The sequence below is a fragment of the Cryptotermes secundus genome, unplaced genomic scaffold (assembly GCF_002891405.2).
Source record: "Cryptotermes secundus unplaced genomic scaffold, Csec_1.0 scaffold441, whole genome shotgun sequence".
NCBI lineage: Eukaryota > Metazoa > Arthropoda > Insecta > Blattodea > Kalotermitidae > Cryptotermes > Cryptotermes secundus.
The window spans coordinates 1,493,797-1,508,105 of record NW_019727400.1 but is presented as its reverse complement, the minus strand read 5'-3'; the positions used below and the strand labels follow the sequence as shown (position 1 = coordinate 1,508,105).

At 40.4% G+C, this 14,309-nt stretch overlaps 1 protein-coding gene across 1 annotated transcript; it reads left to right on the top strand.

Annotated features, from left to right (window-relative positions):
- Positions 1–3,514: 3,514 nt before the first annotated feature.
- Positions 3,515–9,528, top strand: LOC111864700. Its single transcript, XM_023852149.2, has 2 exons — positions 3,515–5,715; positions 8,469–9,528. Exons 1-2 carry the CDS (start codon positions 5,214–5,216, stop codon positions 8,876–8,878), a joined length of 912 nt encoding a protein of 303 aa, XP_023707917.2. The 5' UTR covers positions 3,515–5,213; the 3' UTR covers positions 8,879–9,528.
- Positions 9,529–14,309: the final 4,781 nt, after the last annotated feature.

Sequence of the window (14,309 nt, the reverse complement as noted above, 5' to 3'; positions counted from 1 at the left end):
CCTGGCACTCATTTCTGTTAGAGACCGAGTTGACCCCAGGGCCATAGTGCGGCCGGAAGGATTAGGTCAATTGAAGAAACTCCAGTAACTTCATCGGGACTTAAACCCGCGACCTTCCGGCTTGTAGCATAGTGCCTCAACCAACTACGCTACCGCGTGCCCCCCAACTTTGTCCTAACCACAACATATTGAATATTTCTGGATTCATGTGGGCAAAATGCGTCATCTTATTTGGTATGTTAGCGGATGTATGACATGCTCAAAAGTTTGTCACCCAAATGTAGGCGCACGGTTATGCTAAAGAATGTTATTTACTTTCAGTGTTTCCCCAGATAGCCTTCAATATAACTAACGGATTCAAACCAAAACTAAAAATTCCTCTCACGATGCACCCCGGATTCCACAGCACAGAGCGTAGTTCTGAGACTATGAGAAATGAGGCACCGTAGGAATATACAAAATTACACATTAAGAAACTCCACAATTTAAGGTTTTCGAGTACAACAACACAGCGCGGCCCGAACAACAGAACAACACTAAACAGTCCTATTCAACAAATAACGGAACCACGAGGTGGTAGACACAAACCAAATTGGTTCTAAATGTTAACAAAATCGTTTTTAAACCACACTTGTAAACAGATTAATTGTAATAATTAGGCCGCGCCATAGCTCAAGCGGTTAGTCGCTGGCTTCCAACTGCGGCGGCCCGGATTCGATCCCAGGTCTCGTCAAGTGGGATTTGTGGTGGCAAAAGTGGCACTGGGGCGGGTCTTCTCCGAGTACTTCGGTTTCCCTTGCCAATCTTCATTCCACCAAATTCTCCATCATCATAATCACCCGGGGCAGGCTACAATAGGCCAATCAGTGGCCGCCGTGGCGACTGGATCCAGTTGGACTCCACCCCCCCATAAGCGAATAAAAAAAAATTGGAATGATTTATAAATATTTCAATGTATTCATGCATGTCACTGTAGTTGTTAAGGGCTCAGACTTTATATTGATGGCATTGTAATGATATTGTATGTATATATTGATATTGACCAAACTCATTGTAATTGTAATTTCTGCATGTACTGATATATCCTGCTGAAGATAGTCTCTCAGACCGAAACGTGTCAAGGATGAAACATTAAAAAGGAAAGAAAGAAGAAAACATTTTATCAGTCACACTGGACGGAGTTCATGTCCATTCCTTGTAGCTGGAGCCATTTAAGACGAGTTATATGGAAGGAACATGTAGCATGGATAGACGTTACATGAAATACACTCACAACATCGGTTTGAAAACGTTACGGGAAGTGATCATTCAGCAGACGTAAATACGTTTGTAAGACAATACCGAAACGGGAAATAAGTACATAATCTACATAAGTGTAGATTCTGATTTTTTTCCCCAGTCCTAAATACAGTAGAAATATGCTCAAATATATCTATATATTTGGAACCCAGGTACCCATAATTTGACATAAAGTATCTGGGCCAATCATCCTTCAGTATTTAGTAACCTATGTATTTAGATTAGGGTTAAGAGTCCAAAATCCACGACTAAAACATGCCTATGGATCTAGCATTGGATATCGTGCCAAAAATAACTACAGTGGGAAAAGTCTACAGTTCAGAACTGTTTGAGGCTTTCTTGCCCGTCTTATTCGTCTACCCTGAAGGTGGAGACAGGATGTTCCCCCGAAACAATGGTATCTATTTACCAGACTTACAAGGCGTCATTTTATATGTGGTAACACTCAGAACAGCTTTATGAAATTTGAGGTTCTCTTCTGGGATGTGACGCCGTGTAGTTTGGCAGACGGCAACCTACCGCCTCCACCTTCAGGGGACGAGGTGGAAACAGCAGGTTTTCTCAGAAATATTGGTATATATCTACCAAACTTCTCAGTGTGGAGGCGGGTTAGAATACCAGTGTTTTTTTATAACACTGCGAGTCGCAGAAGGTGATGAAAAGTGAATCCAGTGCCTGGGGATATAACTGAGCCACCCTGTCAGTGGGGGTCGGGGGTTTGACGCAAGGCTGACGACTTTGCACTGTAAAAACGAACGCTCTTGTGAAATCCGTACAAGTAAAAACCGGATGAGCTCTGGCAGAATCTTCTAAGGAGGGCTATGACTCAAAAAAGGCTGTTCTGCCAATCATGATAATTTACCAAACTACATGACGTCATAACCCATTAGACGATCACTGAAATATGCTAGCACAGCAATGTCAGGTTATGCTTCTGTCTGTTCCAGGATCCAACCGCAGAGACAAGGACGGTAGGTAGCTCAGAAAGAAGAAAATAGGGAGGGGCAGACGGAAAGTTCAAATGACAGCCAACAAAGCCATATTTAACATACTTCTGTGGCTGGAAGAGAAGGCAGCATGGAGGTCAGACAGTTCAGCTCCTGCCACACGACAAATCCATGCATAGGAAGCCTCGAAACTAAGGCAAACACTGCTCCTCTCTGTCACCGTTCCTGCCATTGTTTGTTGTTTATTGCCATGCGTGCTGATCACTCGGCTTCGGAGCAACAGAGACCTAAGTCCAACGCCTTACTTACTTACTTACTTATTTACGGAGCTGAGCCCATCTTCAGGAGAAACCAAATCTTCACCTACCCAAGAATTTCCCAGCATTTTATGGAACCCGAAGGTTCATTACCCTGTGCACAAGAACCCTCCATTGGTCCCTATCCTGAGCCAGATCAATCCAACCCATCCCATCCTATCTCTCTAAGATTCATTTTAATATTGTCCACTCACATACGCCTTGGTCTTCCCATCTTCCCAGTGTTCTCTTCCCTTCTGGCTTTCCCACCAATATCCTGTATGCATTCCTCTTCTCCCCATTCGTGCTACATGCCCTGCCCACCTCATCCTCCTTGACTTGATCATTCTAATTATACTTGGAGAAGAGTACAAGTTATGAAGCTCCTCATTATGCAAGTTTTCTCCAACCTCCTGTCACTTCATCTCTCTTCGGTCCAAATATTCTGCTCAACGCCGTTCTCAAACTCCCTCAGTCCAACGTCATATTTCTAATTAGTCACTAACGAATAAAGCGCCAATAGCTGGTATGATTTCACACAGTTTAGTCGCTCTTTGCCTTGATTCGGCTTCGAGGATTTCACTTCTCTTCTGCCTTCTGTTCTAATTTATTTATTTACATTATTTCATTCATATCTGCTTCCATTTTTGTGGATTATTTTACGATTCTGTCAGTATTCAGACTCTACTGCATCGAGTGGCAGAACATATGAATAAGTAAGTGTATAGAAGTAAGCATAAAGATTGGTGGGAAAGCCAGAGGGAAAGAGACAATATTAAAATGGATCTCAGAGAGCTAGGATGGTATGGATTGGTGTGATCAGGCTCAGGATAGGGACCAGTGGAGGACTCTTGTGAACGCGGTAATGAACCTTCGGGTCCCATAAAATGCTGGGAAATTCTTGAGTAGCTGCAGAATTGGTGGCTCCTCAAGAAGGGCTCGGCTCCATAACTAAGTAATGGAAGGAAGCTGTCTGCATGGAGGGACTGGGGAAAACAATCCTGTAACGCGGTGTTAATTTATTAAGGATAACATAACACGCATGTAAGAATTACGTTTACCGTATTCACAAAAACTCGCCACTGGATCACATAATGAGCCACCTGAATTAATTTAATATATTTACACATCATTTCTTTAAGGCCCATTATGACACTGTTCTCCCATCTACGTCTATGTCTCCCTAGTGGTCACTTTTCTTCATACAAGTAGACGTTACAAGCATGATGTTAAGACAATGCCTATTTATGCAAAAGTGACTCAAGTAACCACAGATTCTACTAATTTTCGCGTTCATAGACTGATGATTCAATAGCATGTTGTTTAACGACGCTAATTAACAGATTAATAAGGTAGTACTATTGCGATTGGAGAACTCGAAGAGATATGGAACAAAGCTGTCTTAGTGACTAGACATGGAATTTGGATTGATTACTGGATTTATTCAATGCTTATAACTCATAACTACAAATAACTGTAAGTCTCGCTGATTTACACACTCTGTTGATCACTACAACTATATCGCACATAAATTGTTCTGTTTGTTCACTTGACGTTGCTAAGTAGCTTGTACTAACAATTTCAAATTTACTATCCCAACATTTAGCATAAGTTTAGGGATGGATAAAAGTCACGACTATGTGCTAGAATATACGGTCTCTTGTTGCAACTCGAACTCGGGACGTCTTGAATATGAAACGAGAGTACAAACCTTGAACCACGATGCACAGAGGAAGTGTCTATAGGAATATTCTGTAACTATGAAGAACAAATAATTTGCATTAATGTATAATAAATTATTTGAAGACGCTGCATCAAATGCAATGGTTATTTAACGTGTAACGCTATTAGATGATCATGTTTGATTAACTCGACAGAATTTCAGAGGAAAAACTTCGTGGCCTATTTTGAAGTTACTATACAGGCATTAATGTGGAGGAACTGACGAAAAAAAAAAGAAAATGTAAGGACTGACAATATACTGTCTGAGATTCGAACCGGATAACCACGAATATAAGTGAGAAATTTAAAGCTCTAGGCAACTGACTCGATACAACTTAACATTATAAAGTAAACCACGTGACATATCACGTATATCTCCACACGAAGCGACAATACCTCAAATCGAGGACACTTAAGACAATATTTAACTGTCTTCACGACTTGTATAAGGCATTTGTCACTTATCGTCGTCTAAAGTGACTTAGACGGATTAGAAACTGAACGCATGCGCGAACAGGTGGATCCTTTTTTCTTAACAGGACCTATATCCTTGAACCACAAAATTACTATAAGGGTAAGGAAGTGGGAGGAAGTGGTAAATGAAATTTGTAAAACGTTAGAAAGTGAGATAACGCCTTCCTCGCCTCCTCTTTCCCTTTGCTGAGACCCGTAACCCCTTTCTCTGCCCCGTGCTCGTCTGGCTGGCATGTGTATGTATGTATACGAGGTGTGACCACGGTGATTGAGGATGCTGAAAGAAAAGAGGGGGATTTCGGAGGCAACAATTGAGGTCTCAGTAGGGCTCATAAAAAGGATGCTTGAAGATCAATACGACCACATTCTGAACCTTACCAGCATTGAGTAACCTGCCTCACGTTGCATAACACGTGTTTCTAGTGCTCAGTACTGGACTTCACTGAGATCTATTCTACAAACAGACAGATCAAGAATGAATTCCACAAATTTCTGGATTACACCATTTCTGTCGCTGATAATATTATCGGCGTGTGTCACGGCAGTGCCTGCAGTGGCTTCTGAAGGGAAAAACCTTGAATATAACGAAGTTGTACAAGGCAAAAGCAGTTCTGGAACGGAAGGGAACTGGAATGTTGTGATGAAGATGTTAGACGATTGTGCAGATAAGGAGTTCCTGTCCTGCGTGGGTGTGAAGCTTGTGACAGCGATCGATAGGGCGGCTAAAATGTCTGATATACGCGTCATTGATGGAGTAACAATAATCAAAACAGAGGAAGCCGATGACGGGGAAAATGGTAGAGCTTTTATGACTGAGGAGGAGCTGCAGAACTCTCTAGACCAGGAACCAACAGAGAAGACTTCCAGGTTGCTCGAGTATCTGGTGGAAGTCGCCTCAAAATTCTTCAAGAGCCATGCCATTCAGTTCAAGTTGCCTGAGTTATCTTCCGACCGGCTCCAGAGAGCACTCGAAGAGGGTGAGTCCATAAACTATTATCCAATTAATCATCTATTAATATGTTTCTCTTTACAGAAGACAAATGCATAGAAAGTTTTGGCAGGAAAAGCTGTAGGAAAGTGAGCACTAGGAAGACATAGGCGTAGATGTTAGGATGAAATTGAAACGTATCTTAGTGGAATAGGTTAGGGTGGTATGGAATGGATTAATATGGCTCAGGATAGGGACCGGTGGTGGGCTATTGTGAACACGGTAATGGATTTTTGGGTTCCATAAACGACGAGGAATTTCTTGGTCCCTATCCTGAGCCAGATCAATCCTGATCATATCACCCAATCTTATGTCTGTAAGATCCATTTTGATATTATCCTCCAACCTAAGCTTAGGTCTTCCTACTAGTGTATTTCCTTCTGGCTTTCCCATCAAAATCCTATGGTCAATGGAATTAAAATACATAAGCTACACCTAAGTAACTTTTCTCATTTATGTTAATTGGAAAAGGGTCTTTACTGGATTCTGAAACATTACGATGTTCGTGAAATCAGTTCTCATGAGAAATTCAAGCTGACAGCTGTAACAAGTATCGACGTAAGTTGGAAGTACACGTGACTGTTATTTACCCGTTTATGTAAACAAGTAAAATTGTCCCTGTCCTTTATCAATTAAGCGATACGATATGAAGACGTATAAGGGAGTGGAAGTGTAGCTCCACGATTCTTAATCTCGGTACTAGATGGAGGTGAGTGGTCAGCTTCACGCTCCGACCACTTCACCCCCATGGAAAAAGTCCCCGGTACCCATTGGATAGGAATCTGGCTGGGCCTGAGAGGCGGATTGGACGCTGTGGAGAAGACATAAACGCTTTCCCTACCGAGAATCGAGCCCCGGCCGTCAAATCTGTAACACATTTTATACAGACGTTGAATTTGGAATTCTCATGGCGCTGACTATGAAAAGTAGGCTTATTATATTCTGAGATGTGAAGCCATGTAGTCTGGTGGAAGTATTCCAAAGTTTCGGAGGAATATATTGCTCCCAGCTTCAAGGTTTAAGTGTAAGAAAATCAATGAACCAGGATAGAACAGGCAGAACGTTCTACCTGATGTTTTCTGGTTGCTGACTCGGATTTCTCCTCTATCCTGAAGATGGATAGAGTATTATCCTCCGAAACGGCGGTAAAACTACTACACGGCGTTGCATCCTTACGTGCTTATCTTTCATCACGATAGTAACCAGTCTGTGGCTACGAGCAACAGCATTCAAATCATTCTCGAAGAGTTTTTACTCATTGAGATTGTGGTCATCTGAGTTATGTGACTCCCCATAGATTGATAGATGCTTAAATTTTAAATTTTTATTCTGAGAGTAGGCCGTGCCATGCTTAGGCGGTTAGGACTTGGCTTCTGATCGGAGAGCCTTGGGTTCAGTCTCAGATGACTTCATGCAAGATTCATGGTGGATGAAGTGGCACTAGTGAACGTTTCATTTTCTGGGTTTCTTTAGTTTTCCTCTGCTAGTCATCATCCCACCATTGCTCCATATTCATCTATCACCGCTCCACCTGACCAGGCAGCACATTATCACATACTGGAAATTTAAGTTGAGGGGTTTCATCTCTGACCCCACATTCGGGGATGGTGACGGAGTAAGGAAATTAGATTTTTAGAAACCGCCATCTTTGTTCTGTGGTCGGAACAAGACAAACTTTGGCCTAGAATGACAGACAGGAAGTCCATAAAACAGCGGTGAGAACAAACACTTCGATTTCATGACCCATTACTCAGCTTGACAACTATTAACATTATCTATAATTGAACTGGGTCACTAGGTCACAGCTGGTTATCAGAATACCAAACTGAGTCATTGTCCTGTGTCCCCACCTGGCGTGTCGCATGTGGGCCCCACCTCCATTATGTCGGGATCTGCTTCTCCTTGACAGTGACTCACAGCCCTGACCTCTGACGGGAATTCAGTGCACTAGCCTAACATGACGTCGAGGATTGTTAGACGTATCGAATTTCTGTTAGGGACCTAAGCTAGGTAACAAAAGGCATTTACTTATTCCATCATTTAACGAATAACGAATTAAAAAGCAGGTCACGGTAGCCGAGTGGTCTGAGGCATGTACTGTCTTTGCTCGCTCGGAATCCGGGATCGTGGGTTCGAATACCACTCCGGGCACGGATGTTTAGTGTTTGTGTGTGCGTGCATTTTTCTGTGTTTGTATACAGGTAGAGGCCTTGCGATGAGTAGATCACCCGCCAAAGGAGTCCTACCTAATGTATAAGATCTAGAAAACCGAAGTGAAACGGAGAGTTTCTTGGAGGTAGGCCAAGGCCCAAATTGGGGCTGTAGCGCCACAGGGAAAAAATGAATTAAAAAACACACGGATCAAGTCGCACTTCAGTGGGGGGGGGTTATGAACAGTTCTATCTTTTGGGATATAGCGTTATTTTCCCTGTGCTTAACTAATTAAGTACTAAGCCAAGACAGCGTATGGGGGAGTGGATGTATAGATCCACGTATTCTTGACCTCGGCACTAGGTATATAATGCTGTGTAGTCCGTTGAAAAGTCGACTCTACTTGCTGCCTGCTTCACGCTGATTTCTTACTTGGCTTATTCTTCGACATTTGAAAATGGAAGGGGACATTTTCCTCTGACTTTCAACGCACTACGTCGCATTGTAATCCAAGTCAATGCTTTGGCCGTCTGACAGAGGCAATACCCGTTCGGATTAATCAAACTATATCGATTTTTATTTCCCTTGCAGCCCGTGGAAGGAAGAAAATCAGGAAGATGATCGGGCCTCTGATGATGGGTCTTGGTGCCAAGCTGCTACTTATTGTCCCAATTGGCATTGCCATAGTCGGGTTCTTGGCCATCAAGGCCCTGATAGTCAGCAAACTCGCCCTCCTACTTGCTGGCTTTGTCGCACTGCAGAAACTGCTCGGCGGTGGAGGTTTGGGGTCCTTTGGAGGCGGTAAGAACGGTTGGTCATCTGGTGTTGGATCCGGATGGAACGGCGGCGGAAGTGGATGGAGCAATGGTGGTGCCGGTGGGTGGAGTACTTCCGGAAGTGGGGCATCTTCTGGCTACTACAGAAGTTTTGACACTAACGCCCCTGTAGATGCTCATCAGTTGGCGTACAAAGCACAAGTACCACAAGAAGTCAGCCAGTAACTGTGAAGTATTCGCCAACGGGATTCCAGGCTTTTACTGCGGTATATGAACAATACTGTTTCCCATTTCTGGGTGATGAAACTGTGTTTTGGCTTTCATCCCGAAGCGTTAGTCCCAGAACAGTTAATATCTTTCGTAGACCGCCTTTTACACACTTCACCTTAAATCCGAAAACGACTACATCCGCCATAGAGTCTACAGAATATTTTTGAGCCCTCCTACCTGCTTGGAACCAGCCAAATTAGAATCTAAGAGTGGGCGTCTTTCGTTCAAAATTTCGGGACTGATGACAGACGCTTCTTTACGGGCCGAATGACTGCAAACACTCTGCAAATTACAGAGGTTATGTTCAGACGTGTTCGTTTCATTTCTTTGTTCCAATGCTCTGAAGTGTACTGATTGTTAATAATACTTTGAAACGTCTACAATACATTTTTATGATAAATTCAGTCTGCCCACTAGACGCAGGGGGAACAAGATTCGTACTTATCTGTCTGCGTAAAGACCTTTCATATTAAAAACCTAGAAGTGGTAGCTGTAACTCCCAGTGTGAATTTAGTACGTCTGAACTAGACTTCCTTCATGGGCAAACTGTATATGTATAAACAAAAAACTCCGTGGCCTTTAGTCCGCAAGCGAAATATACGGACCGAGCGACCGCCGTTTGTCGGCGAAGTTAGTGCCAACTTTAGCGGATTAGAGAGTGTCGCGTGGTCAGCGCAACGGATTCCCACGGCCGTTAATCTCGGTTTTCTAGACCGGAGCCGCTACTTTTCCATTTAAGTAAAAAGTAAGTAAAGCTATCCCTGTACCCGGCCGTGAAGGCCCATAGGGTTGTAAGACGTTGAGGCTCCCACATTATCTAGACAATCGGCTCAAAGATTGCGGTAAGGTTGTCAGCCTTACGGGTCGGCCGCGCTTTACTCCCCAGGAAAATTGTTGGCTGAGGGGTTATGCTACAAGCCGGAAGGTCGCGGGTTCAAGTCCCGATGAGGTCATTGGACGTTTTTTCAGTTGACCTAATCCACTAGGCCCTGGGGTTTACTTATTCTCTAACAGAAATGAGTACCAGGAATTTCCATTTAAGTAGCTCCTAAATTATCGAACTGTATATGTATAGATTTACGAAAAATATTGAAATGTAGGGGTAAAATCCCTCAAAATATTTCTTGGACATGAAGTACAAATAATATATCGACAGATGTCACATACTGGCAGATAAAGAATTTTCATAAACGTCGAAATTTTCGACATTTGGCACTTTTAGGTTCATGTACATCCACAACGCAGACAGATAAAAGTTAAAGTTGTCTCTGTGCATAACCAATTACGCACCAAGCCACGAAGGTGTATGGGGTAATGGAGGCACAGCTTCACGAAACGGGTGAAGTTATAATTAATAAGCACCTTAACTAACAACCACAACACAGAATCTTCACCCAAGAAAGGATATACAAAGCTTTTAAAGAACTTGCTTTACAATGGAAATAGTAAGAAAAACAATGCCAATCACTTGAGAAAGTATAAACAGCATTTCTTTTTTTAACATTACATAACAACTGCCGCCATGGAGTGTTAGTTATATCACGCTTCATGTACCGGTTGGAAGTGACTTTCACCTTGCCACACAAGCGGCTTTCGACCTTCAACCTCACATACTCCTGAATGTTAAAAAGCGAGAATGTAATAGAATTTACATATTCACTTTACTTTTAAAAAAGAATTATATCATTAGATTCATATTTATTGAATGTTTTAATATTATGTTTATGTTTCTTTAAACTTATATCCTCTTATAATACATGTTAAGTCGTTATTCATATATTAAGAATTTCCACTAGTCTCTCATATTCATTATATTTAACATGTTACATGCTAAGCACGACCTATCTCGTCTGGAAAGTTTGAATTTAGTTGATGTTAGTGCAAATGAGTGAAAGGATCTTTTTTTTTTCAGAAATCTGTAAAGAGTGAAAATTAATTTGGGGGCTTTCTGAAATAGATATTATATATTTTTAATTTAATTTCATTCATTCATTCATCAATGTCTCTGCATCTTTTTGTTTGGCCCTGGCATCTTCTTCAGACTCGTAATCTTCGATATTATATTTTACAGTTGGAATATAAGAACAGAGGAAGGATTTTTGAACAAAGAATCAGTATCGAATATGTTAATTTCTCTTTACTAGTTACTGATGTAATACTTAATGAAATAATGCGAATTTAAATTTTCAGACAGCAATTTCGAATCAGCCAGAAGGTCCATTACTATTATGCCTTTCTATAAGTGATCAAATAACAGAAGTAACAACTTCCAAAAAAAAAAAAAAAGAGAGTAACGGGCCAAAGAAGCTGCGTATAATTATTTTATTGACATATATAGTTGAATTTGTTATGTAACAATTTGTATTAATTTATCATTTAATTTAAATTGTATGTATGTGATTTTTGTTTAGAGATTTATTTTATGACTTCAAAAAGTATGACAATGACACTATTGCTGAAGTCTAATACTAAACTATTATTGGCATCTGAGCCATTGTTGACATACTAGTCAATTTATACTGGCATGTCAATGATAAATATTTCAAAAGACTGTTTCCCCACTAGTTAAAAAGCTAATTTCAAGTAATATATATTGATGTCTAATTTGAACCCAATGGCATAATTTGACGGCTAGAATCACATCCGAATTAACACTTCATGGATGTGGCTATGCTACTAGCATTATGCTCCAACACTTTTCTTTGTGGGGATTTTTCTTCCTGCCCTACATTTTATCTTTTTATTTTTTGTGGCAGAAATTACAAATTAATAAGAATTCACAGGGTCAGAATTGAAATTTTCTTTGTGTATAATTAGAACTTCTTTCAGAAAGTTCAATTTTATGGCAAAACTCATATTACACCACAGGATGTATTACTGTATCTTGTCTATTCAAAACATCAGTAGCAAATTAATCCAGAGATTATAAAAATAAATGGTTCAAGTTAAACACAATTTTTTTAATGTATGCCATGCCTGTTCGTCCATAAAATGAGTTCTTTCTACTCTAATATCATGACGTTTTACAGCCGTCAAACTATGTCAATGGGCTAATATCAGAAATCTATATTTATTACTTCATATAACATGTATTAAATATGTAGCCACAAAAATACATTTCTAAATCTACTCGTATTTCAATTACTTTTGGTACCACTTCACTGATATATAAAGATTTATTACACGATAGCCTGTCTAGTTTCATTTTATTAACAATTTTAGTGCACAAATATTTATAATTTACATCAAGTTTTTATCTAGTTACCAAAATAATATTGCGATGATAACCCACAGACAATATCTTTTACATTAATATTTGTTTGTTCGTTTAAGTTGCAAAATGTTACACAATGCAGACTTTTCATACGAAATGCACTACAAAACCAAGTTTCATTTTTTTTAATATATTCATGAATAAAAAAAATTGTTGTTCAACACTCAAACACACTCACTCACTCTCTTTAGGTGGTTGTATTCTATGTACTCAACTTAGGGTAGATTTTAGGAACTCTTGTTCAGTGACGTGTTTGCCAATTGGTACATTTGCTGTTCTCAGTGCATCTCTTAACTACTTCTGGTTCTAGGAAATAATTCTTTTACCTTTAGGAACAGCTGAAAGTTTGATGGACATTACAGCCTCTTTCCCGTGAGCGTTTGTGCCATGAACAATCTTGTGGCTGTGTGGAAACAACTCCACTCAAATCAATGCCCGGAAAGACGCAACACAAGCGCTCGTGGAAAAGCAGCCTAAAATGATTAAACCAACTGCAGGAGCAGTAAATCTGTGTGCAGTAAGACAATTCTTAATTAAAGCTATTCCGACAAAAAAACGTAGCCTCATTCGACCTCACACTGGGATTGAATGTGGGGGCACGCGGTAGCGTAGCTGGTTGAGGCACTATGCTACAAGCCCGAAGTTCGCGGGTTCGATTCCCGATGAGGTCATTGGATTTTTTAATTTACCTAATCCTTCCAGCCGCACTATGGCCCTAGGGTTGACTCAGCCTCTAACAGAAATGAGTACCAGGAATCTTCCTGGAGGTAAAGTGCGGCCGGCGCGTAAGACTGACAACCTCACCGCCATCTGTGAGCCGAGTGTCTAGAAAATGTGGGAGACTCGACGTCTCACAACCCTATGGAACTTCATGGTCTGTTACAAAGACAGCTTTACCTTTTTTTATTTAGATTGAATGTTGAAACGAGTTAATAACTGAACTGGGAACAGTGAAAATATATTAAGATAGATTTGACAATTTATTTAAAATGTAAGCGAAAGGAAAGTAGCTTTTGCGTGCAGTCTGTAAGGATCTTGTTTGGTTCAGCTGACTTGTACAAAACATGTTACCAAAATATAAAACTTACATCAATATAATCGGACATAGATTTTGGATTAATTTTCTATTAATGTAAGATGAAAAAGACATAAAGACTGTAAAGCTTGACTTCAAAACGTGCCAAGTACTAATAAAAGATGTTTTGTAAGACTCTGTATTGAAAAATATTATTTCGCAGTCATATAAAATATACGGTGTAATCACATAGAAACTCACAGTCCATTTAAGGACATAACTCTGTCTTTACGTCATATTAAATTTCCCTTCACTTCCCCTGCATAAGCACTTAGGTGTAAGAAAACTACTGATGCTGTGACGCCGTGTAGTCTGGTAGAAGTTTGTCGACATATCTAACATGGCATCCATTGTCTATCTCTACTGTCACCTTCATCCACGCTGGTTTCTCGCTCGGTTTATTCTTCGATCCTGAAGATGGAAGTAACATGTTCCTCCGAACAGTCGGGTTGACTATCAACGGACTACACAGTGTTATATCTCAGTTCAAGCCTATGTACTATGATCTATGTAATAGTAGTTCCTTAGCATGTGGTTATTGCCTTCTGAAGGTGGTCACAGCTGACCGAAACATGTAAAGGCACTATATGTATAAGTATACACTGAGTCACACTGGACGGTGTCCTCAAATTCATTCTATAGTAATTAACTAGTGTGATAGACCAGAATGAATAAAGTTAAACATATTTTGGAGTTTCACATCCATACGAAATAACAAATAAAAATAAAGTTTACTATATTTTAATCGTTACGTCTATAAACAACAGAGCGGAAAACTATTCTGAACCGCGTGACACAAGGTACTCCCAGAACTTCACCCCTTTTCAATTTAATTATCAATGTAATATTGATTTGTGACTATCGATTCCAAGATTATCTTATACGAATAAGCAGGAGGGGGAGTCAGGAAATAGGTCACAAATAGAAGTAAAACAGTTATAACGGACATAATAGGTTTTCTATGCGTATCACTAGGTAGCATCACAAACAAATTCCATAACAGTCTAGGTAGCAGACGCGCATGCGCATGTTTAGAA